The sequence below is a fragment of the Talpa europaea genome (assembly GCF_964194135.1).
Source record: "Talpa europaea genome assembly, chromosome: 8".
Classification (NCBI taxonomy): domain Eukaryota; kingdom Metazoa; phylum Chordata; class Mammalia; order Eulipotyphla; family Talpidae; genus Talpa; species Talpa europaea.
Genome location: NC_140075.1, coordinates 23,135,771 through 23,161,064, shown reverse-complemented (window position 1 = coordinate 23,161,064; position 25,294 = coordinate 23,135,771). Strand labels below are relative to the sequence as shown.

Sequence of the window (25,294 nt, the reverse complement as noted above, 5' to 3'; positions counted from 1 at the left end):
AGAAGAGGGAACATATTCAAATACCAAGAATTGCAGTTCCTGGTAAGACCTTTTAGAAAATGACGTTACCAACAGCAGCAACTGGAAACTCAGAATGCTTAAGTGCTAAAAACCGTGAAATGGGCCAAGACCTAACAGTCCTGGTTTGGGTGGCCATAGGGCGGGGGTGCAGGGAGATTCAAGACTCTGAGGTTTAAGAATCACAAACAACTTGTCTCTTGGTAAGAATTACATGTATTTACATGGCGGGTCTGGGATACACTTTTCACAGCAGTTGCTGCCCAAATCTGAATCCCACCCAATCTGGGCACCTCCCCCAACCGTTCGAGCCAGCCTTTCACATAGGAGGTAAGCTACCTCCAGCTGCAGTGGCTTCGGGAAGTCCACTCTAAAATGCAGTCATCTGCTCTTAGCACTGTCCTCCTCCCCAGCCTTCCTACTGGGGTCGAGCACCGCCCTGCAGCTCCAGAAGGAGGCAGCCCTCAGTTCTCCATGAGGCTTCCAGGGTGGTCGGGGTTCTGGGAAGGGCTCTTCAGTTTGGGGGTGGACAGGTGCTCCAACTCGTAGTGTCCATTCTCAGAGGCCTTGTGTGTGAGTTTCTCTCTTGTGCCCTCCTTCTGGCTCCTCTTGTGCTCAATAATCTGCTGCAGCTGGTGCCCAGCGTATTCTGGCTTGGTGGTCAGTGGGCCAGTAGGCACAGCCACACCGAGAACATCTGACACCATGTAGGGGCGCAGCCAGCCCACCAGAGGAGTGCTCCCTGGGCTGTAGTGGGTCTGCTTGTGGTAGAAGAGCAGGCCATCCACCTGCAGGAGGAATGAGAAAGTCAATGACTCTGGGGCCCCCAGTTTCCAGAGACTATATGCACAGGGCAGCTCTGGGATCCAACTCCTCTTTCTGGGTCACTGCCAAAAGATAAGGAGTCCTTGTTTTGCACATGTGCAACTTCTCTAAATGAAGTAGTGGCCTAGAAAAAGAAATTTCAGAAAACAAAAACGTAAACTCATTTTCCTGTCTACTGGATGTTTTTCTATCCATTGTCTCACCCTCTTACCCACCATGAAGCTGTTTGAGACCTCGGGCTCAGGGAGTTCTAGAGCTGTCTCTAAAAACAGAGTAAGGGGCCTCCCTGGTGGCACAGGGGGTTGAGCACCACACTATGAAGCAATCCACAGCCTGCTGCACAAGTCTGATCCCCGGCCGGCCAGAGAGCAACCCACATGGCGAAGCAGACCTCTCCTGTCTGGCCCGCTGCTCCCCTCAGCAGTGTGTTTCAGCCAGTCTGCCTGTTCTGTTCCCCACTCTGTCTCTGGTGAATCCTCTCACCCCCCACACATCTCTGGCCTGTGCCCCAGCTCTTATGTGTATAAATTAAAAAATCTTAAAAAAGAAAATAAAAACAGAGTAAGCATGAAGCTGAAATGAACATGAACCAGCTTCTGTCCCCATGCACTTGCCCCCACCCCGAGGCCTCTGCAGTGAGGATGTGCTCCACTGGGGGAACAAAGCCAGGGAAGTGGACAGGCCCGCCCGCAGGCTGGGCTGCTGAGCACAGGGGAAAAACAGGCTGTCAGGAAGTCCTGCTCCCCAAGCCACTGCTGGCTGCCTAAACCTATATTGGTCCCAAGCTATGTTCTGGGAAACTCAGTTTTTCTCAACGGGAAGGCCTCCTGCAGTCCCACATTTTCTTCTCCGTGACTCATCTCTAAAAAGCCTTTATTGTCACTGGGGCATAGGGTTATAAATAAAGATGGTGTTCTTACCACCTTCCTAATTGACTCCCAGAAATGAAGGCAACTCGGCCTTTGCCATTTCCTCTTTTGGGAAGTGGTGATCCTTTTAGCAAAATTATACTCAGCTCAAGCAGATACTTGGGGAGTGTCTAGGCAGTAAAGGGATTATGCTGGCCAAGGCAAGTTTGCTGTGCTTGGTGGAGGGGCCCAGGGGTGCTGAGACTTCCTATGCTAAACTCAACACAGAGCTGGTTGCCCTACTCCACCCGCCCCCAGGGACCAGTGCTCTTGGAGGAAGGAAGGATTAGGAGTTCACACCCCTGAGGGTGTCAGTCTTAGAAGCCCCTTTGCAGCAGTGACCATCAAACACCTGGCCTATGTCTCAGGCTTGTAGCAGAAACAGGCACCTAGGACAGAGAGAGGAAGGACAGGACTCTATGGGCCTCAGTTTCTCCATCTGTAAAATGAGAGTGTGAGATGAGCTGCCCTTCCAGCTTGCGGGCTCTGACTCAGTCAACAAATGGAGCTGAGGGCAGTGAGCACAACCTCTCCTAGGAGTCAGCTGTCAGCCCTTTGCTAACTCTTGCACACAGCAAAGCCAAGGTGATCTTAAAAGTCTTGTACTGAAGATTCCCTGCGTCCTGCAAGACATGTGAGCAATCAAGACAACGTTTTTATTACCTCAAAAGGGAAATCCATAGATAGCACCTTACACAGGCTCTCAGGGGTACAAGGGAAATTCTTCAGGCCAACAAATTTAAACTAAAATGTAAATGAGAACAGAATTAGCATATTGCAAATAACATAGGTTCCAGCAATGGCAAGGCAACATCAAAGGAGAAAAGCTTTCAGTCTCACCCATTCCTCTGTCTCCTTCCACTTGCCCTTTGATTTATGAGGTGAGTGGTTCTCAGCCTAGCTTTATGCACGAGGATCATCTAGAGAACTCTCAAAATTTGCTGATGCCCAGGTCCCACCCCAAGATTCTGACTGAATTGGTCTAGAGCAGGGCCTAGGCATTTTCTGAAATTCTCCAGTTGATTTTCTTTTCTTTTGTTATTAGACTTATTTATTTATTTATACAAGACCCGGGGTACAGACCAGATGCACGGGAGGGTGAGAGGACCCACCAGAGACAGAGCGGGGAACAGAACAGGCAGATGGACTGAAAAACACTGCCGAGGGGAGCAGCGGGCGAGACAGGAGAGATCTGCTGCGCCATGTGGGGCCCTCACCGGCGGCCGGGATCGAACCGGCACTGCAGAGGCTGCGGGCAGCTTCACAGCGTGGCGCTCAACCACCTGCGCCACCAGGGGAGGCACTCTAGTTGATTTTCAGTGCAGTCAGGACTAAGTATCATTGTCCCCTGGCAGGTTTAGGTATGTCACGGTTACCCCTAATGACAAGGTCAGAACTACAAACTCTACAGTTAGATCGCCTGGGTCTGAACCCCCGCTCTGCCAATCATTTAATCTCTATGTCTCAGCTCTCCCATCTGTAAAAGAGGATAATAAGATTATCTACCCACAGGGTGGCTATGGGGACTCAGTAAGACAATATGCCGAACACAGGAACGGCATCTGAGAGAGAGCAGCTCCCCTGTCCCTTTCCTCAGCGCACGCGCTTGTTGACATCACCGGAAGCACTGACCCCATTTATTGTTCTGGAACTGGTTACCCATTGCATTTTAAAAAATGGGTAAGCCAACCCAAGCACACACTGGTCTATAGGGTTAATAACATGTTCTGAAAATAGTTGTCACATAATTAAATCATTGAGCAGACTGCCAAGATACTTGGGCTGCTGTGCTGGACTATGAGATCTTGGGAAGGCAGCCCCTCTGAGCCCATCTGTAAAATGTAAGATGAGGTCATGCTCAGCTCAGATACAGAGCAGCACAGGTTCTCAAGCTGTCAGGGGACCTCCTTAGAAATGCACATTCTGGGGCCTCCCTGGTGGCACAGGGGTTAAAGTCTCAGCCCTGTCAAGCTATCGCCAGTCACAGTGGCATGAGTTCGAATCCTGCCCAGGGAGCTAACCCACATGGTGCAGCAGACCTCTCCTGTCTCACTGCTGTTCAGCAATGTATTTCAGTAGATCCGCCTGTTCTGCTCCCCACTGTCTCTGGTGAATCCTCTGAACCCCCACCTCACACCTCTGGCCTACACCCCATTTCTTGTATGCATAAATAAAAATAAATCTTATGCATACAAGAACTGGGGTGCAGGCCAGTGGTGTGTGTGTGGGGGTGATAGCAGCAGGCAAGACAGGAGAGGTCTGCTCCGCCACGTGGGTCAGCTCCTTGGCTGGGGATCGAACCCATGTTTCAGTGGCCGGCGACAGCCTGACAGTGCTTAGACTTAACCCCTTGCGCCATCAGGGAGGCCATAAATAAAAATAAATCTTAAGGGCCTCCCTGGTAGTGCAAGGGGTTAAGATGCAACCTGTGAGGTTGTCCGCAACCACTGCAGCACATGTTCAATCCCTGGACAGCCAGAGAGCTACCCACATGGCACAGCAGACCTCTTCTGACTCGCCTGCTGCTTCCCTCAGCAGTGTATTTCAGTAGATCTGCCTGTTCTGCTCCCCACTCTGTCTCTGGTGAATCCTCTCAACCCCCACACCTCTGGCCTGTACCACAGTTCTTATACGCATAAATAAATAGATCTTTAAAAAAAGAATCTTAAAAAAAAAAAAGAAGTGCAAATTCTCAGGCTTCATCCTACACCAATGAGTCAGAAACTCTGGGGAAGGGTTCAGGAGTCTCTTTACCAAGCCTCCAGGGGCTATGTATGCATGCTACAGCTTGAGAACTGCTGTACTAGAATTCTAAATAGCCACTAATAAAAGCAGTTACTAGCATTTTGTATCAACCACTATTTATTGAGTGCCTGCCTTAAGTATTATGCTAGGAGAACTTGCTATTTATGTCTTCTAGTTCTAGGAACAACGCTGTAAAGTGGGTGTTATTAGTCCTATTATTCAGCTGAAGGAACGAAGGCCACATGAGGGGATTAACCTGGTGATTGTTAAAGCCTAAACTAGAATTCAGAGCCGATGACTGGCAAGCCCATTCTTTTCCCATCACATCATAGGGCCTCGATAAGAGAATGCCATTCGTGGTGATGACATGTAGATAACAGACCAATCCAAATAACCCGCAGAAACAAGCCTGTGACCCCAACAACAGGCCTTACCGGATTGAGCTTGGTTTTCTCTCCCAGTCCTTCTTCTTCTGGCAACTTTGAATGCATCCAGTAGAATCGGAAATCAGTCTGCCCCAGAGATAAGAGAAAGATGAAATACTGCTCCTCTCAAGCTACAACACGAATAAAGCACCCCTTCTAAACAGACATCTGAGTCATAAAGACCTAAGTCCTTCCAGCAGTCTCCTCACTTTCCTTAAAACACTGTTTACAAAATCTTGAATATTTTCCCTTAAAATCTAATAGGACTACTAATACCAGCAGAGCCAACACTTATCATGGAAGGCGTGCCAGGCACCATGCTAACACTTCCACACACACCATTTCACTAACGCTCAAGCACCTTCTAGAGCTGGGGTATCATTATCTCCATTTTTAGATGAGGACTCTGAGGCTCACAGTGCTTATGTCACTTGCCCAAGTTTATACAGAAAATACTGTGGGGGCCTCCTTGGTGGCGCAAGGGGTTAAGCACCGCACTGTTAAGCAACCCGCAGCCTCTGCAGCAGGAGTTCGATCTCTGGCCAGCCAGGGAGCAACCCACATGGTGCAGCAGACCTCTCCTGACTTGCCCGCTGCTCTCCTCAGCAGTGTATTTCAGTCAGTCTGCCTGCCTGTTCTGCCACCCCACTCTGGTGAATCCTCTCACCCCCACACTTCTGGCCTGTACCCCAGCTCTTGTACGCATAAATAAATCTTTTAAAAAATGAAAATACTGTGGGACCCAAGACTCTCCAACTCTGAAGCACATTATATTAATTTTTGTTTTATTTTAATCCAGAGCTCAGACACTAGTATATTGTCATAATTTTTCATTAACTACATTAGTCTCTGAACTACTGTCATGTACCCAGTACATGGAGGACCCTTTCTTCTTAATTATTTTGCATTTGGAAATAAAAAATAACCAAAACAAAAAGTCTTTTCTTTGAATTATAAAAATGTAAGTGGCTTTAGTCACCAAAACTATAGGTTGTGAGTACATGTTATGAACTCCTTCAACGAATTAAAGGAAAATATGTCTGGACTGAATTTACAAGTTCTAGTTCAGGCTTGGCTTCACACATGGGCAAGGTACTTAACATGAGTGGCCCTCTTCCTCCCTGTCCATGTGACCAGGAAGATTAGCAGTGACTGCCTTACAGAATTGTTGTCAGGAATTCAATGAGACATGCTCACAAACTGCTTGCAATGCCAATCTTGTCTATTATTGTTGTTATCAGATGTTGCATCAAACACCACCACACTGATAAAAAAACGGGAGTCGTGGAGCAGGCTACATAATTACAGGATGCTGCTGAAAAGCAAGATCCTGGCGCTTTTATTGACACACTGTATTGGTTGTAAGAGGGAGGAACAAAAGGAGATTAAGGGGAAGGAGATTAAAGAAAGGGGAAGGGTATAAAAGATTAGGGATTGTGAGTCTGCCCTCCAGGCACTTCTCATCTACTTGATGACACACCCTAATCCCCAACCATGGTTCTAATCTTATCAACAAGGCCGCTCCACTGATCAGCTTCTGGGGTCCCTTGTCAGACATCCGTCCTTGGCCCCCTGGGCGTTCCTGGTCATACTTGTGATGTATAAATTGGGAGTAAGTGTTATGCATCGGTCCTCAGCCCCCTGGGGCGTTCCAGACACACCTCCTGATGCATAACCTTCCCAGTGTGATCCAGCTTTGTGCTCTTGTTTGATTTGAAGGGCTAAAGAGTTGAATTCCTATACCTAACTGGCCGGGCCATTTTGACCTTGTTTAGTTGACAAAATGGTGGCCGAATAGACTGCCTAGGAGTAGCAGACCCACAATCAGATGCGTGTTAGAATCCTGAAGTATTCTAACCTAGCATGACCTGGAAAGCTACCTGGGCTAATGGCGATGGAAAGCAGCAGCCTGCAGTGACAGCCTTTGATTCGCATACTCGGGCCTGCATGAAGATTGGAGGCTTGTTAAAACCTAAGTCCCATCCCCGTAGTTTCAGATTCAGTAGGTCCGAGTATTTTGACAGACCACCGAGAATGGCAGGGCTTTGACAACTTTCTGAGGCCACACACTGAGAACCACCATGATAAATGCATTGACAGGAAGCACAAAAAATGCAACTCTATAAAACTGACAATGATGGGGAGGCATTAGAAACAGGGACTGAGCCTGTGGGGCTACCAAGTCTAGCTCTGATGACTGCTACTGCACTAAAATTGTTAGGGGGAAAGGATGTCCTGAGCTAATTCCATACAGGCTTTGTGGACCCCACCCCGGCTCCAGACCAAAGCCATCAGGACATTGGGAGAGACAAATCCCATCACCACCAGAGGGAAGGTGGATGGGACCTGAGGATGGAGTTAAGCAGACAGGTTTGGCATAAAAACCAGACACATGGGCCTTGGGGGTTCTCTCGCCTCCTGGCGTCACGGCTCCTGGCTCGTGGCCAGCTCTCAGAGTGCCATTTGGGATTCCAGATCAGCGGATCGGGTAGGATGCATTTAAGACTTTATCTCCCACTTTTCTCCCTGAGTTGTACATTTCCTCATTTCCCCTTCCCTTGTGAATAAACCTTTTATTAACCTTTCGTGTGTGCCTGCAGTGGAGTATTAATAAGTCCTTTTATGCCCGCGGGTGAGGACCCACAGTCAGGCACCCCATTTTGTATTGGGGCCCAACGTTGGTGTCCAACGTGGTTTCCAAGTTACACCCGCGGTTGACCAACATTGAGGGGGATAGTGAAGCCTCCCCTTACTGGGAGAAGCTCCTTTCAGAGCCGGTACCTCAGAAATAGGAGGCTGCAGGTTGTACCAATGCAGCCCTGCCATTCTCAGAGTCAGGATGTGGTTGGGGACCGAGTGGTGGTGACAGGAATCTATTTTTGGGGGTGCTTGCATGCCCCCTTCTCTTCCTTGTGCCACCTGCAAAGTGGTCCTGGCCCACAACCTTCCATACCAGCAATCGTCCCACACTCTGGAGAGAGGGGAAGGGACCAGTATAGCTTCAACACAGTCCCAGCCTACCCCTCTGCTCTGTTTCTCTCTCTCTTTTTTATAAAGGTTGCCTTGATGCCTTGAGCATCAAGGGTTCAAGCTGCTTTTTCTTTTTTACTTTTATTTTTTTGTGGAACCCTCGCAAGCGGCCGGGGAACAGAACCGGCGCTGCAGAGGCTGCGGGCAGCCTCGCAGCCCAGCACTCAACCACTGCACCATCAGGGGAGGCCCTTTTTTTTTTTTTTTTAAGATTTATTTATTTTTATGCATGCAAGGGCTGGGGTACAGGCCAGAGGTGTGGGGGGTATGGGTGAGGCAGGGCAAGAGGATTCAACAGAGACAGAGTGAGGAACAGAACAGGCAGACTGATTGAAATACACTGCTGAGGGGAGCAGCGGGTGAGTCAGGGGAGGTCTGCTGCGCCATGTGGGTTGCTCCCTAGCCGGGGATCGAACTCGTGCTGCAGAGACTGCAGATTGCTTCATAGTGTGGTGCTTCACCAGCAAGGCCCTGCTCTGTTTCTCTTTCCTCCCCTGCAAGCCTTCCCTTAATTTCCTCCTACTTCTTTCTTAAAAGGAAGCTAATTTAAACACACTCAAAGATGCAAGGAACATTAGATAATTTTCTTGATATACCACATCCTGTGCATACCAAGAAGTGGTGACGTACCAAACCCACATGCTGAGCCACCTTCCCGGGAGGAGAAGTGAAAAGTCGAGAAGACGAGATGTGAGGGAGTATTGATCCTTACCTGGCAGTCATAAAAAGGGTGTCCCCGCCAGCACATCACATCCAGAACATAGTAAGTCTGGTTTACCTCACTATAGATACAGTCCAGAATGGTGTAGTCTGGGGGCACAACACAGAAAGTCAGCACAGGATTGCCCTCAATCAGGGGCTCCTCTACCACAATCTAGGCAACCCTCTCTTACGGGTTTGGGAACGGAATCCAACAATCCTCATGCTCAGCAAGCATCAGCACTAAGGAATAGGGATTAATTAAGGGAAAGGTTCTTCACAGCCCTTTTGGGTTACCTGGTGCAGCTGAGGGCAACCTGAGGTAGACCAGCACAAGATGGATCCAGGCAACCCTAAGCCAAGTGGGAGTTCTGAAATTCAAGTTGGAAAACCTTCCATTTTCATTTACAACTACAGGAAATCAGTCTCACTTAATATTGTCAATAGGTTCTTGCAAATGGAGACTTTAAACAAAGGACACAATGAAATCAGGTCCTTGAATAGTATCATTTCATTCAACATTGGCTGGGATTTTTCTTTTAAAGATTTATTTAGGGGCCTCCCTGATGGTGCAAGAGGTTAAACATCAGCACTCACTCAGCACCGTGAAACAATCCGCAGTTACACTACTGCAGCACAAGTTAGATCCTGGATCAGGGAGCTGACCCACATGGCGTAGCAGACCTCTCCTGTCTCATCCACTGCTCCCCTCAGCAGTGTATTTCAGTCAGTCTGCCTGTTCTGCTCCCCGCTCTGTCTCTGGTGAGTCCCCACTCCCATCCCTGCACCTCTGGCCTGTACCCCAGTTCTTGCATGCATAAGCACATAAATCTTAAAAAAAAAAAGATTTATTTATTTTTGCATACAAGAGCTGAGGTAGAGGCAGGAGGTGTCGGGTGGTGAGAGGATTCACCAGACAGAGTGGGGAACAGAACAGTTAGATTGACTGAAATACACTGCTGAGGGGAGAAGCGGGCAAGACAGGAGAGGTCTGCTGCGCCACATGGGTCAGCTCCCTGACTTAGGATTGAACTTGTGCTGCAGCGGCTGCTGATCGCTTCACAGTGCTTAGACTTAACCCCCTGTGCCACCAGTGAGGCCCCTGGCTGGGATTATTTCTTTCTTCAAAAATGTTATAATGAAATGAACTTGAAGAGTGTGACTCGAGGACCTTTTCCGAGTTCCTATCATAGGTACTGTGCTCTGTAGAGAATACTTATTATAAGAAGTCCCTGCCTTTAAGGAAGTTACAGTCCAGTTAGGGAGATAAGATTATCACAGAGGACAGAACCAACAGCTCATTCAACCAACAGAATGAGACAGCACAAACTAAGAGAAAATGGAGACTGGAGCAGCAGGAAAAGCTTCATGGAAGAGATGGGATATGAACAGTCTTCTGGGATCAGAGGATTCAAACCACAGGGCAGCGGGGAGGTAGGAGGGCATCTCAGGTCAGTGCTTTATGTGGCATACACAAAGGCCCAAAGGGAGAATGAACTGACAGCTGTCAGAAGCAAGGAGGCAAGCCAGTTGAGCAAACTGAAGTTCAGGCATGGTCATAGGAAAAAGACAAGTGGATGAGTGGGCCAAAGCCCACCTGTGAAGGGTCTTAGAGCCAAGAGAAAAATCCGGGTGCAGTGCGAGGACCCGAGGAGCTACCAGGGGAGGCTGGGCAGCAGGGAAGAGTGTGCTATAGGGTTTGGGCATCTTCCTCATTAAAGGACCATGGCAGGTTACTTAACCTCCAGGATATCCATCTTCTCAGGCTGGGCCCGGGTGGCTCAGGAGTGGCAAGGACGCTAAGTCAAAAGGAATTAGGGAATTTGGGAGGGAAGCCCCTGCAACAGCATATTACACTCACACTTGGCTCTGTGAGGGACTAATCCCAAGAGTTGCACCTGTCACCTGGTAATGTTGACCTTAATTTACGGTTTTATTACCCAGTAGGCCCCATGGGGTGCCATCTATTCTACAAGTAAGGAGGCCTCACTTTAAAGAAGAGGGCCTGAGTCCAGTGGGCAGGACTACGTCTGTGCAGATTCAAAGATATGCATTCTGGGGTTTCTCTGGTGGCCTAGGGGTTATGTCTGAGCGCTATCAACCCAACAGCCTGAGTTCACCCCTGGCCAGGAAGCTAACCCATATATGGCACAGCAGACCTCTCCTGTCCCGCCCACTGCTCCCCTTAGCAGTGTATTTCAGTTAATCCTGTTGTGCTCCCTGCTCTGTCTCTGGTGAATCCTCCCATCCCCCCTCCCCCTCCACATACCCCTGTTCTTCTATGCATAAATAAATTTAAACAAACTAAGATATGTGGTCAAGGTGGAACTTTCAAACAACTAACCAAGCAATTTACACTGTTGTTTTTTGATTAAAAGACTCAAGAGACAATTATGTGTAAGTACCTTTTGCTGTAGTTGAGTTTCGCCTGTTGCCTCCAGGCAGGAGGGAAGAGAACCTATTGACACAGTAGCCACTCTTGGTGTAGGCACTGGTAGAACCCTGCAGGGAAAGATAGTAGCAATTCTCATTAGGCAGCAAGGCCTCCAGTCCTCTCGTTTCTACCATCTGTAAAAGCGTCATCAGCCCAGAGATGGCTCTTCACCAACCCCTCTTGAAGAAATGCTGCTCATTTCCCAGCTGGATACAGCTGAGTGGTGGGTAAGGACGATGGCATGCAAGGGGACCCTCCCGCTACAGCGCAGGGACAGCAGGCAGTTACTCACCCTGGAGGCCACAATCAGGGCTCTTTTCCCAACAGGGCACACGACCACAATCCATTCCTGCCCCAAATCTGAAGGCACATCAATTAGCCACTCAGAGAGCATCAACTGGAAGCATAAGAACCGGTGTTAAAATCCACAGGGGGCTGTGCTCTGCTGTTCACGATGACAGAATTCACATCCTACACCTTGATGAAGAACCATGGTAGAAAAACCATGGCAAGCCTGACAGTAAGACACCACCCCCTTGCTCTGTCTCCTGCTCACCTGATGGGATGGACGCCCACTCGCTGAATTTTTTTTTTTTTAAGATTTATTTATTTTTATACAAGAGCTGGGGTACAGGTCAGAGGTGCGGGGGGTGAGAGGATTCACCAGAGACAGAGCAGGGAACAGAACAGGCAGACTGACTGAAATACACTGCTGAGGGGAGCAGCGGGCGAGTCAGGAGAGGTCTGCTGCGCCATGTGGGTTTCTCCCTGGCCGGGCTGGGAATCGAAACAGCGCTGCAGAGGCTGCCGACAGCTTCACAGCGCTGTGCTCAACCTGCTGCGCCACCGGGGAGGCCCCCACTCCCTGAATTTCACCTCCTTTCCTCACCTTTAGTGTTACCTGCATGCATACCCATTCTTACTACTTCACCTCCTGATCTGGGTGATGAGACTCTCTTCCTCTCTTTACTATGTCCACCACCTACCATTCTAGGAGTTCTAGCTCAAAGATAAAGAAATAAGGCCCTTGACCTTGAGAGGCTTTTAGACTAGATCACCATTTCCCACACTGGTAACCCAAATGCTGTACTAAAGGATATGAGGAAATGTTCTTCAAGAAAAAACAGTGGGGGTTGTGGTAAAATAAATTTGAAAAGGTCAGCTCATCTGTTCATAGTTCCTCCTGTCAAAACTGTGGCCTAGCTCATCTCTCCTTCCCCTTAGCTAAAGAAACACCCAACACATTATCTTCAGCATGAAAAAATGTACCCCTCCATGGGCCTCCCTGGTGGGGCAGGAGTTAGGTCTCAGCACTCTCTCCGCTGTGGCCTGAGTTTGATCCCCTGCCAGGGAGCTACCCACATGGCTCAGCAGACCTCTCCTGTCTCACCCGCTGCTCCCCTCAGCAGTGTATTTCAGTAAATATGCCTGGTCTGTCCACAATCTGTCTCTGGTGAATCCTCTCGCCCCACCCCCACCTCTGGCTTACACCCCAGTTCGTCTACACATAAATCTTTAAAAAAGATATATCTAAACACACACACACACACACACACACACCTCCTCACTCTGCATTTCTGTTAAGCTATGCTACCTCACATTTCTCTATTTAAATGTACGTCACATTTCTCTATTTAATGATTTATTTATTTATGCATACAAGAACTGGGGTATAGGCCAGAGATGTGGGGGTGAGAGGATTCACCAGAGACAAAGTGGGGAACAGAACAGGCAGACTGACAGAAACACACTGCTGAGGGGAGCAGTGGATGAGACAGGAGAGGTCTGCTGCGCCATGTGGGTAGCTCCCTGGTGGGGAAAACTCATGCTTCAGTGGCTGCAGATTGCTTCACAGTGCGGTGCTTAACCCCTTGAGCCACCAGGGAGGCCCTGTACTTCACATTTCTTTCTTTCTTTTTTTTTTTTTTTTTAATATAGAGGCATGTTTTCTTTCTTTCTTTCTTTGTTTTTTTTTGTTTATACATGCACTGGGTATAGTCAGAATCGTGGGAGGGTAAGAGAATTCACCAGAGCCAGAGCGGGGAGCAGAGCAGGCAGAAGGACCGAAGTACACTGCTGAGGGGAGCAGAGGGCGGCAGGAGAGGTCTGCGAGCCATGTGGGACCCTCCTCTGGTGGCCGGGGAGCAGCCGGGGATCGAACCGGCACTGCAGAGGCCGCGGGCAGCTTCGCAACCCAGCGCTCAACCGCTGCGCCATCGGGGAGGCCCTACTTCACATTTCTTAATGCCACCTTCCCGCTCCTACTGCAGGCTCACACCAGAATACCACCCCACAGTCCTGCTAAAGGCCATCAGAGCTTCTCACTACCAAGTCTTTCTCTTCCCTTGGCCTCCCTTATGCTCCCCACTCCATTCCCCAGAGATGCTGCCAGTCACAGCCTGCTCCTTGAGGCACGTTCCTGTGGTCCCATGACATAGTATTATTCCGTTTCTGCCTCCAAACCTTCCTCCACACACTGCCCCAAAACTTGTAGGTAAAATTCCAGGAGATGATTTAGGTCCCCTCTGGTGGTCTCTCTCATCCCCCTCTGCAACTTCATATGTCACTTCTGAGAGGATGCCTCTTTATTTTTCATCTTCTTTGCTCTATACCCACATTCCAGTTATCTACCTGGTATGTCCTGTCCTTTCTGTACCTTAAACTCAGCATATCTGCAGTAAAACTCATTGCCTCTGCTGCCTAAGTTCATTGCATCCCTGAAACTCCCACCATTTGCCTTCTGTATTCTGTATCATGAATAACGGAAATACTGTTTTCTCTGTTACTGAATCTTTTTTTTTTTTTTTTTTAAGATTTATTTATTTATTTATACAAGCACAGTCAGAAACCCAGGAGTGTGAGAAAATTCACCAGAGCCAGAGCGGAGAGCAGAACAGGCAGACTGACGAAGTACACTGCTGAGGGGAGCAGCGGATGGCAGGAGAGGTCTGTGCGCCATGTGGGACCCTTACCTGGCGGCCAGGGATAGAACCGGCGCTGCATTTGCTGCGGGCAGCTTTGCAGCCCAGTGCTCAACCGGGGAGGCCCTGTTACTGAATCTTAAACCCAAGGCTTAACAACCAACCTCTTTTAAAGAACATTAGTGATATTCATCGTAAAAAGCACAAGTGACCAAAAAATAACTGATACATTATACTATATCGATATTGAAAATGTCTGCTGCAACGATATCATCAAGAAAGACAACTCCATAAAATGGGGGAAAATACTTGCAAATCATGTATCTGACAAGAGACTTGTATCTAGAATATATAAAGAACTCTTATAACTCAATAATAAAAGACAACCAATTAAAAAAATGGACTATTTTGGCCTCCCTGGTGGTGCAAGGGGCTAAGTTGCAGCACTATGATGCTATCCAGCAGCCGCTGCAGCACGAGCGATCCCTGGCCAAAGGAGGTGACCCTCATGGTGCAGCAGACCTCACCTGCCGCGTCTGCTGCTCCCCTCAGCAGTGTATTTCAATAGATCTGCCTGTTCTGCTCCCCACTCTCTCTCTGGTGAATCCTTTCATCCCCTCACCTCGGGCCTGTACTCCAGTTCTTCTACGTAAAAATAAACTCTTTTTAAAAAAATGGACCAAAGACTTGAATAGACATTTCTCCAAAGATAGACAAACGACTAATGAGCACATGAAAAAAAGGTCCATGTCAATCATCATTAGGGAAATGCAAATCTAAACCAGGAGATGCCACACCACACCCTCTAGGATGGCTGTACTGGAGGATGGCTGTACTGGAAAGAAAGGACGTAACAAGTACTGCAAAGATGTGGAGAAACTGAAAGCATCATGTTACTGGTGGGAAAATAAAATGGTAGAATTGCTTTGGAAAACTTCCTGGAAGTTCTCAAAAGATTAAGCATAGACTTAGCATATCACCTAGTAATTCCACTCCTAGGTAGACACCCAGGCGGAATGCAAATGTCATATCCACATAGAAAACTGTAAATGGATGCTGATAGCTGCATTGTTCATATTAGCTCCCCCCACATGGAAACAACTCAAAAGGCCATCTACTGATGACTGGATTAACAAAACGTGCTATGCATATAAAAATGTTTGGCAGTAGAAAGGATGAAGTTCCTACACATGCTACAAATGAAACATTAAAGCTTTATCCAAAGTGAAAGAAGCAAATACAAAAGGACACATCTTGTATAATTCCATTATAGGACGTGTCCCGAATAGGCAAATCCAGAACAAAAGCAGATTAGCATTGGTTAGGGGTTGGGGACGGGGAGTGACAACTGCTAATGGGTATGAGGTTTCCTCTTAGGATGATGAAAATGTTCTGGAATTAGATACTGAGGATGGTTGCACAGCTCTGTGACTATACTAAGGAAACCCATTAAATTGTATGCTGTAAATGGATAAGTCGTAGGGCCCATGAATTATATCTCAATATGGCTGCTTAAAAAAAACAGTAGTAGCAACTGATATTACAGGACATTTATTATATGTTCCGGGCTATGTATTTCAGGCACACTATCTTTTAATTGTTTAACAATCCTATGAGATAAGCACTATACTAGGTCTCATTTTACAGATAAGAAACCAGAGACTTAAGAGGGGCTAAGGAAGGTGCTCATGATCAACACAGATCCTCTTAACCACTTATACTCCTCTCCTCTCCTCTCCAAGTCACTGCTAAATTCTGTCCATTCGACCTGGCAACATTTCTCACACACACTGTTTGGCTGCTCACCGTCACTGTCTTGGCACCTATCATCAGGGAGCAAACCTCAGCTGCATACTGTAGTCTTTCTTCCTGGCCCTTATACACACCAGTATGGGAGTCACCACACAAAGTCCCAACTCTGTTCCTGACTCAAAAATTGCTGGTGGTTCCCTGCAACCCAATCAGTCTAAAGCTCTGCAAGCATTTCTGCCGTACAGCTTTGCCCAGGCCAGTGCTGTCCATCATCACTGGCTTGCCTCCTCTTCTGAACACACCACATACTCCTCCGGGGATTCTGGGCTCCTACCAGCCTGCTCCTGCACTGTGGAATGCCCGCACCTCTGCCCTGCTCATGCATCAAAGCTGTCTTTTTCTGATCTCACAACCCCACTTTCCCCGCACTGGAAGTTAATCTCACGTTCTTATAACAAAAACCATAATCTACACTTATTCCAGGAATGCAAAGGCTATTTCTGGACCAAGCATAGCCTAGCTTAACACAGAACAGATCCTTCAGTAATGCTTGCTGGGCAGAAATGACTTGTACTTTGTCACAGAGGATGCTATCTGTGCTGGATTTAGGGCCAGAGAAAGGGGATAGAGTGCGTGAATCTGGGAACCACATCTGAAAAGGAGATGCTTCTGAGGTAATAAGACACATGGGTAGAGGTCTCCCTGGTGGTGCAGGGGTTAAATACACAGCACTATCAAGCTATTGCCAGCCACTGTGCTATCCCTGGCCAGGGAGCTAGCCACATGGTGCAGCAGACCTTTCCTGTCTCATCCACTGCTCCCCTCAGCAGTGTGTTTCAGTGGATCCATCAGTTCTGCTCCCCACTCTGTCTCTGGTGAATCCTCTTACCTACCATACCTCTGGTCTATACCCCAGTTCTTGCATGCATAAGTAAGTAAGTTAAAAAACAAACAAAAAACACTTGGGTAGAGAGAAATCCGTAATAGTAGGGTAGATGCCCACTTCTCCCTGTCCTGGGCCCAGACCCTGCCTTTGGGAATGCCTGGACTGACTGGAGGCCAAGCTGGTCTCCGTCTCCATGTCTGCCTCCCCTAAAAAGCCACAAGTCACACCCTTTTCCTCTCTTGAATCAACAGGGCATTTAGTCAAGTCTGTTACAATGATGTGCTATTTTACGACCTCGGCCTTACTTAGGCTAGCTGTCTGGCTTGGGGTGGATAGCAGGTTCCCTATAATCCAACTGTAATCTCCCTGCCTCCCACCATGTGAGTGTGAAGATCTGAGACTGGAATCTTCGTTCACTGCTTGGAAAAGACCAACCTGGGAGGGGGTGGGACCATGCAGCCCAATCCAAAACGACTGTACAATGACTATTAAAGAAATGACACGGGCAGGTGTCTGTTAGTATTACAATAGCTCGGGAGCTTCCTGCAGCAGGTTGGCAGCGTTTGGCAACAGCATGGGGTAATGGTCCCCAAATCCACTTCTCACAGACTCCATCAGTGATGCCCAGTCAGCACATGGCACTGTAAGTTACCCCTTTTTTCCCTATAAACTTTACATGCACCCACATTTCCTTTGCAGCTCCTGTTCTTTCTTCCACTCCCCTCCTCCTCCATGACAAGTAAAGAGCTTTGGCTGTACTTTAACCACTCAGTGAAGGGAGAGGGACTAGCTGGGCCTAATCTTCTCTGGACTACTCACTTGATTAGCATAACGTTTTGGTAATTTCTTGCCAGCGTCAATGTCCATTTCTTCATCATCCTTTTTATCTTCTTCTTCCTCACTCTCCATCCCTGTCCAGTCATCTTCAGCCAGTCTTCTGGCATGGTTCACATAATCTAGCCGTTTGCTGGAGAAAGAAAAGGCGTAAGAACAGGTTTTTTCACTTTATAGGAAGGTACCCTACAATTTGACAATTCAATTTAATTCAAAGGCTCCAAATTCAGGAGCAATCTGGGGATTCTGGTGGGAGTAAAAGATGATAGAATTTCCTTTGTTAAAAAAAATAGATATTGGGGCCTCCCTGGTGGCGCAAGGGGTTGAGCACCACACTATGAAGCAAGCCTCAGCCTCTGCAGCATGAGTTCAACCCCCTGGCCAGGCCAGGGAGCAACCCACATGGTGCAGCAGGCCTCTCCTGACTTGCCCGCTGCTCTCCTCAGCAGTGCATTTCGTCAGTCTGCCTGTTCCCCACTCTGTCTCTGGTGAATCCTCTCCCACCTCCCCACATCTCTGGCCTGTACCCCAGCTCTTGTATGCATAAATAAATAAATCTTTTTTTTATTTTTAAGATTAATTTTTATTTATTTATTTATTTATACAAGCACTGGGTACAGTCAGAAGCGTGGGAGGGTGAGAGAATTCACCAGAGGCAGAGCGGGGAGCAGAGCAGGCAGAAGGACTGAAGTACACTGCTGAGGGGAGCAGCGGGCGGCAGGAGAGGTCTGCGCACCATGTGGGACCCTCCTCCGGTGGCCGGGGAGCAGCCGGGGATCGAACCGGCGCCGCAGAGGCCGCGGGCAGCTTCGCAACCCAGCGCTCAACCGCTGTGCCAGCGGGGAGGCCCTAAATAAATCTTTTTTTAAAAAAAGTTATTTCCTTGGTCAGACTAAGCTAATGACTGCTTTGTTACAGATCCCAAATGAGAAGCCCCCTCTGAACACAATCAGCCTTCTCAGAATTTCCTAGGAATAGGCAAAGTAAAACATTTAAAGGAATTTCCAAGGTTTCCTGGCCAGAAAAGCTGACCCCAGGCCCCCTCTAGTTCATCCCACTCCCCCAGGTGAGAGTCAACACTTCCCTGCCTAGAAGACATCTAGTCCAAAGACCCTTGGGGATTAAGGAGAGGAAACAGATACACGCAAGCAATTAAAACAAGGACAACTTCTGGGACTTTCCACTTTCTACAGCTTTCTGAGGAGTAGTCAGGCCTTCCTCCAATTCCCGTCAAATTTTCCCCAAAAGCCACTTAGTTAATGATTTAATATCCTTTTTAAAAAAATGACATTCTAGAAAATTTGAGAAATTGAAAAGGAAGAAAAGGAATATTCTGGAAACTGATTGTTTGCAAAGGGATTCTTAGATACCATTTAAGCTCCAACAGTTGATTTCCTCAGTGCTAAGGCAAGAGAACCACCACCAAGGACACCAACGTGGATGGTACTTTTCAGGGCACACAAGTTCATACACCTTCACACTAAGATGTGCACCAAGAGCGTGTATGCAAGCACATCTTTTGTTTCATGAGAAAGGCGAACTGGTCCACTTGTACACGTGTGAAAGGATGCATGTCCAGGGTTATTTCCCAAGCACTGTTAGTAACCTCAAAAGGAAGAAACTACCCAGATGCCCATCAACAGGGGACTGGTTAGATTACCTCATGACTTGGGCCTCCCTGGTGGCGCAGTGGTTGAGTGCTAGGTTGCCAAGCTGCCTGCAGCCTCTGCAGCACTGGTTCGATACCCGGCTGCTCCCCGGCCACCAGAGGAGGGTCCCACATGGCGCGCAGACCTCTCCTGCCGCCCGCTGCTCCCCTCAGCAGTGTACTTCGGTCCTTCTGCCTGCTTTGCTCCCCGCTCTGGCTCTGGTGAATTCTCCCACCCTCCCGCGCTTCTGACTGTACCCAGTGCTTGTATAAATAAATAAAAATAAATCTTTAAAAATAAAAAAAAATAAAAAAAATAAAGTCTTTAAAAAAAAAAAAAGATTACCTCATGAACTATCTACGTCATGGACTGCCTGGCACCATTAAAAAAAAAGAATGAGGCAGCACTACATGAATTGACAGAAAATTGCTCTAAAAAGTACTGTCAAACAATAGGTAGCACACATAGTTCACTGCTACTGTGTTAAAAAAAAAAGCATGTACACATATAACACACACTTGCTCAAATCTGCACAGATCTTTGGAAGGATACATAAGAAACTAATAATATGAGAGAGGAACTGGATGGCTAGAGGGGAGAATAGGGAGATTTCACCATATACTCATATATTTTGAATTCTGAACCACATGAATGTATTACCTGTTCCAAAGTAATTGAAATTTTATTTATTTTAAAATAGGTTTTATTTATTTATTTTTGTGTAGATTCAGGGGGTGAGAGGATCCAACAGAGACAGACTGGGGAGCAGAACAGGCAGATCTACTGACATACACTGCGGAGGGGAGCAGTGGGCGCGACAGGAGAGGTCTGCTGCGCTGTATGTGGGTCATTTCCCTGGGCAGGGATCAAACTCAGGCTGTAGCAGTGACAGCGCTGAGACTAAACCTGTAGGTCACCATGGAGGCCTTAATTATAATTTTTAAAAACTGTGGTGGGGGGTGGGTTAGAGGGGAGTGAACTGAGAATGTAACCTGCAAGCAATCCAAGCACCTCAGGGAAACCTGCCTAGCACTGGGCAAAATACAGACTATGTGGAAAACGTGCAGCTGTTAATAGTGTCACCTAATCCCTAATTCCTTAATTTATTACCCAAAAGAGAGCCATATTTCACAGACAGTAAAAGGATGGGCCCTGCCTTCCAACAGCTCAGCTTTCAAACACTCCTGCTGCTTTTCCCCATTTGCTCATCTTGACATTTAGAGTGAAGTATATGGAAGACATTTCCATATAGATTCTCTGTGGAATTATCTGTCTTAAACTCCCAAGGGCTGCACAGAAACATCTGGGCTGAAGGCAGACAGGAAGACCACACCAAGGCCAGGATTTAGAGTTCAGAAGCCACACAGGGAATATGGGGAGTGGAAATCTGGGCGTAGCTTTCACAAGTCCCTAAGTTGCAAAGCTCAGTACCTCTGCCAGGAAAAAAGGAAAAACTTAACCAAATAACTGAGCTTTTGCTTTCAAACTTCAGTCTCCCTACTTTCTCATCTTTTCGTAAGCTCTGAGTATAAAGAATGTCTACTGCCGTGAGTTACCCCTCTCCAAGATTAACCTTGGGCCTCCCTGGTGGCGCAGGCAGTTGAGTGCTGAGCTGTGAAGCTGTCCACAGCCTCTGCAGCGCGGGTTCGATCCCCGCCAGCAGGCGAGAATCCCACATGGCGCAGCAGACCTCTCCTGTCTCGCCCGCTGCTCCCCTCAGTCTGCCTGTTCTGCCTGTTCGTCAGTCTGCCTGTTCTGTTCCCCACCCCCACTCTGTCTCTGGTGAATCCTCTCACCTTCCCGCACATCTGGCCTGTACCCTGGTTCCTGTATAAATAAATAAATCTTTTTTTTTTTTTAAAAAGATTAACTTTAAAAGACCCTACTTTGGGGCCTCCCCGGTGGCGCAGCGGTTCAGCGCTGGGTTGCGAAGCTGCCCGCAGCCTCTGCGGCGCAGGTTAGATCCCCGGCTGCTCCCCGGCCACCAGAGGAGGGTCCCACATGGCGCGCAGACCTCTCCTGCCGCCCGCTGCTCCCCTCAGCAGTGTACTTCGGTCCTTCTGCCTGCTCTGCTCCCCGCTCTGGCTCTGGTGAATTCTCTCACCCCCCTGCGCTTCTGACTGTACCCAGTGCTTGTATAAATAAATAAATAAATAAATTAAAAAAAAAAAAAAAAAAAAGACCCTACTTTGAAGGGTTTCCATAAAGACAAGCCAAAATCTTCCTGAATGGTTCACAGCTCCCAGCCTGGAGAAAGAAACCAAGGAGTTAAAGATTCCCTTACGATTTCTGCAGTTCCAGTAAACGGCGGCGCCGTTCACTCTGCTCCAAGGAGCTGTACTTGGACTTGTACTGGGACAGGCGGGGGTGTGGGGCAGCTGTGCTGTTCAGATCTTGAGACACAGAAAAGCTACTAGCCAGGGCTTGACTCAGCTCTTCCATTTTTCCTACAAATGAAAACATAAGAAAATGGTTCATTCATTTCATATAACCTCCTGTGTATAGGCAGTTATGATTTAACATGATGGCTACATTCCCCAAAAAACCTCACTTTATCCAAAATCACATCTGCTTCCATGGGGAAAAAGGAAGTTAAAGAGTAAATGAATTATGGGCCTCCCCAGTGGCGCAGCGGTTGAGCGCTGGGTTGCGAACCTGCCCGCAGCCTCTGCGGCACCGGTTCGATCCCCGGCTGCTCCCCGGCCACCGGAGGAGGGTCCCACATGGCGCGCAAACCTCTCCTGCGGCCCGCTGCTCCCCTCAGCAGTGTACTTCGGTCCTTCTGCCTGCTCTGCTCCCTGCTCTGGCTCTGGTGAATTCTCTCACCCTCCCGTGCTTCTGACTGTACCCAGTGCATGTATAAACAAAACAAAAACAAACAAATAAATAAATATAAATAATAAAACATGCCTCTATAAAATTAAAAAAAAAGAGTAAATGAATTATATATGAGCAATATTCCTCTTGCAAATATTTCAATAATGATCATTTTGATATAGACATAAAACTAACCATTAATCACTAAGAAAGTTCACCTTATAATTGAACCTAACTTTGTTCTGTTATCCAGCAGCAGAAGCCACCAATTGTTCCTTCTTACCATCATCTACATCCAGTGATGGGAATGTAACCAGAGGCTGAAGCCAAAGACTTACAGGTGGCACCCCCTGGAGGTGGGTGCTGGTGAGGATGGCTAGCCCCAGGGGAAATACCAACTAAACATGGATGGGACTAAACATAGAGCTTCCATATGATCCAGCAATTCCACTCCTAGATATTTACCCAAAGGACACAGAAACATCCATTCCAAAGTGCACCTGCACCCCTATGTTTATAGCAGCACTATTTACAATAGCTAAGCTTTGGAAACAACCCAAATGCCCAAAAATAGATGACTGGATCAAGAAGATGTGGTACATATACACCATGGAATATTACTCAGCATTCAAAAAAGATAAACACATGCAATTTGCAGCAACATGGATGGAGCTGGAAGGGATCATGCTCAGCTAAATAAGCCAGAAAGAAAAAGAAAAATACCAGATGGTCTCACTCATAGCAGGAATGTAGAAAACTTAAGTATGAAGCAGACAGCCTATGAAGCTTTTTGCAGCCACTGCAGCACGAGTTTGATCCTCGGGCCGGCCAGGCAACAACCCACATGGTGCAGCTGCTCCTGTCTCACCCACTGCTCCCCTCAGCAGTGTACTTCAGTCAGTCTGCCTGTTCTGTTCCCCACTCTGTCTCTGGTGAATCCTCTCACCCCCCACACCTCTGGCCTGTACCCCAGCTCTTGTATGCATAAATAAATAAATCTTAAAAAAAAAAAAAAAAAAGAAATATAAAGGACTGCAGAAGCAGCCCCAGGGGATTCAGCTTTCGGGATTTCAGCACTTTTGGATTTTTAGTGATTCTGGGGTTAGTCCCCACCATGCTGATCTTCCTGAAGGCTGTTGCTGGCCTCTGAAGGACATGGAGAGGCTTCCAGCAGCCAACCTCAGAGAAGAGTTCAGAGGCTTTACAGGTAGCCAAGCAACGGAAACTGTTCCCAGATTTCCTGCTGTTACAGCCTGCATGAGAAGGCAAAGACCCAGAGCCGGGCACCTCTCTGAGCTGCGTGAGTGTGGGCTTTTCTCAGGTCGTTCAGCTGCTGCAGCTGCTGTTTTGAGTGTCACCTGTCTGGTGCTGCGCAAGGGCATCTCAGCAGCTCCGGTGAGCATCTCCTGTTGTGTCTTCTGGTGTCTTTGTGAGTTGGATCCCGGCCTAGAGTCTGGCTGCCACATGCTTCAGGCCCGCAGTGGAGGGAAGATGTCATCTTGGGAGCCTTTGTGTTTAGGACTTTGCTTGGGGTGAGGTAAATGGCCATATGTGGCCTCAGTGACTCTTTGCTTACTCTAGTTTTTAAAATAAATCCATTATTGTTGTTCTTTGAACTTGAGTGGTCTTGCAATTTTGCACTTGGGTGAAGAACTCAGACAGTGACTGGTAAACTATTTGGACAGTGTCCTTGGCCAGTTTTAGTGCCCCTTGCTGCCCTGTATCATGCTCAAGCATCTGATTTTTTCCTGAATAGTGCTAAATAGCCAATACTCAATAACAAATATATCTTTTTGATGCGAGTTTAATCTAATTGGTTGTTGAATCCTGTAGGGTAAACGATTATCAGGCTTTTCTGCCCTCCCACCATCAGGATGGATGCTGGATCCCTGCTGTCCTGAGTGCATGCCTGATGGCAGGCACCTGGATTGGGGTGTGGGCATGCACAGGCAGGTACACTGGGCTGAGACTGGGCCATAGGGCTCCAGAAGAAAGAGAAGATAAGAGCAGAAGAGGACCAGAAGAACCAGCGAGAGTGCGGAATGGAATCAGCAGAAGAAAGAGAAATAGAGACCATGAGAGGATGCCACAGAACTCAGAAAGAGTGAAGACTCGCCAGGGGCTGGGAGGCCTGCCAGCCTCCTGGGCCCCCAGCACCCCTGCTTGCCTTGTACCTGGTAAAATGACAATAAAAGCCTGAAAAAGCCACCGAAGGCTCCAGGACTCTCCTTCACCCGCCTGCATAGTCACAAGAGATCCTGCCCTATGCCCTTCCTGCCGCTACAAATCCCCTAATAACATGTTTTGAAAATGCTGGCTCTGGGGGCTCCTGGAGGAAGACAAGAGGAGCCAAAAACCCAAAATTGGCAGTTACTTTCTCATCTTATATAGTTGGCGTGCTTTGTTGTGGGCCGAAGTAAGGTTCCAGGGTTACCTACTCAACTTGGAAAGGAACTAAAATGTGGAAGGCTGCCCAGCAGTTACCACCAGCTTCTCCAGGAGTGTGAAGGATTGACACCTGGGACATTTAGGAAACAGGAAGTAGGTGTCATAAAGGAAATAACTACCTAGCTGGGCCCTAAAGAATGGACATGGAGAAGTGGAGGAGATGACTTCACTCTTCACTTGCCCTCTTATGAATGAAGGTAGGAGGTGGTAGAGGAGCTCACCCAAGATTTAAAGGGGCAGGGGCCTCCCTGGTGGCGCAGGGTTTAAAGACAGTGCTATCAGCTATTGGTAGCCACTGCAGCATGAGTTTGACCCCCTGGCCAGGGAGCTACCCACATGGCACAGCAGACCTCTCCTGTCTCTCCCGCTGCTCCCCTCAGCAGTGTATTTCAGTCCTTCTGCCTGTCTGCTCCCTGCTCTGTCTCTAGTGAATCCTCACACCCTCACACCTCTGGCCTGTACCCCAGTTCTTGTATGCATAAATAAATCTTAAAAAAAAAAAAAAAAAAAAAAAAGGTAAAGGTGTGCCCCAGACTGTGTTACAACAGGAATATTTGGGGGAAATATGACACAGCGGGGCTGACCAAACTCTTCAGTTCCAGTATAGAGCAGAGGACACCACTGGTCCAGGCCTGGGCCCAGTGCTCTAAGCACCACAATCAACCGGTTCATTTCAAAGCTTCCACAGTTAAAAACAGAATTCCTTAGGCCTCTACTTGGTGATGAGTTACTTCATCCAATACCTGGAGTCAGATTTTTATCTTAATTTGCAGCACTTTTTTTTTTCTAAATAAATTTTTTAAATTGTGGTTAAAAGCTCATGACATAAAATTTACCATCTTAATCATTTTGAAGTGTACAATTCAGTACTGCTCAGTACATTCATATTGTCATGCAACCAAT

At 47.8% G+C, this 25,294-nt stretch overlaps 1 protein-coding gene across 1 annotated transcript; it reads right to left on the bottom strand.

The window, feature by feature from the left end:
- Window positions 1-482: 482 nt before the first annotated feature.
- On the bottom strand, window positions 483-21,666 carry SNUPN (snurportin 1; the record flags this gene model as incomplete). The annotated part of the gene is made up of 8 exons (XM_084240974.1): window positions 21,411-21,666; window positions 17,463-17,610; window positions 11,377-11,481; window positions 11,056-11,152; window positions 8,664-8,761; window positions 4,931-5,008; window positions 2,415-2,495; window positions 483-806 (listed from the first exon to the last, which is right to left on the bottom strand). The coding sequence occupies exons 1-8, from the start codon at window positions 21,602-21,604 to the stop codon at window positions 483-485; spliced, it is 1,125 nt and encodes a 374-aa protein (XP_084097100.1). The 5' UTR covers window positions 21,605-21,666.
- Between the last annotated feature and the right edge of the window lie 3,628 nt (window positions 21,667-25,294).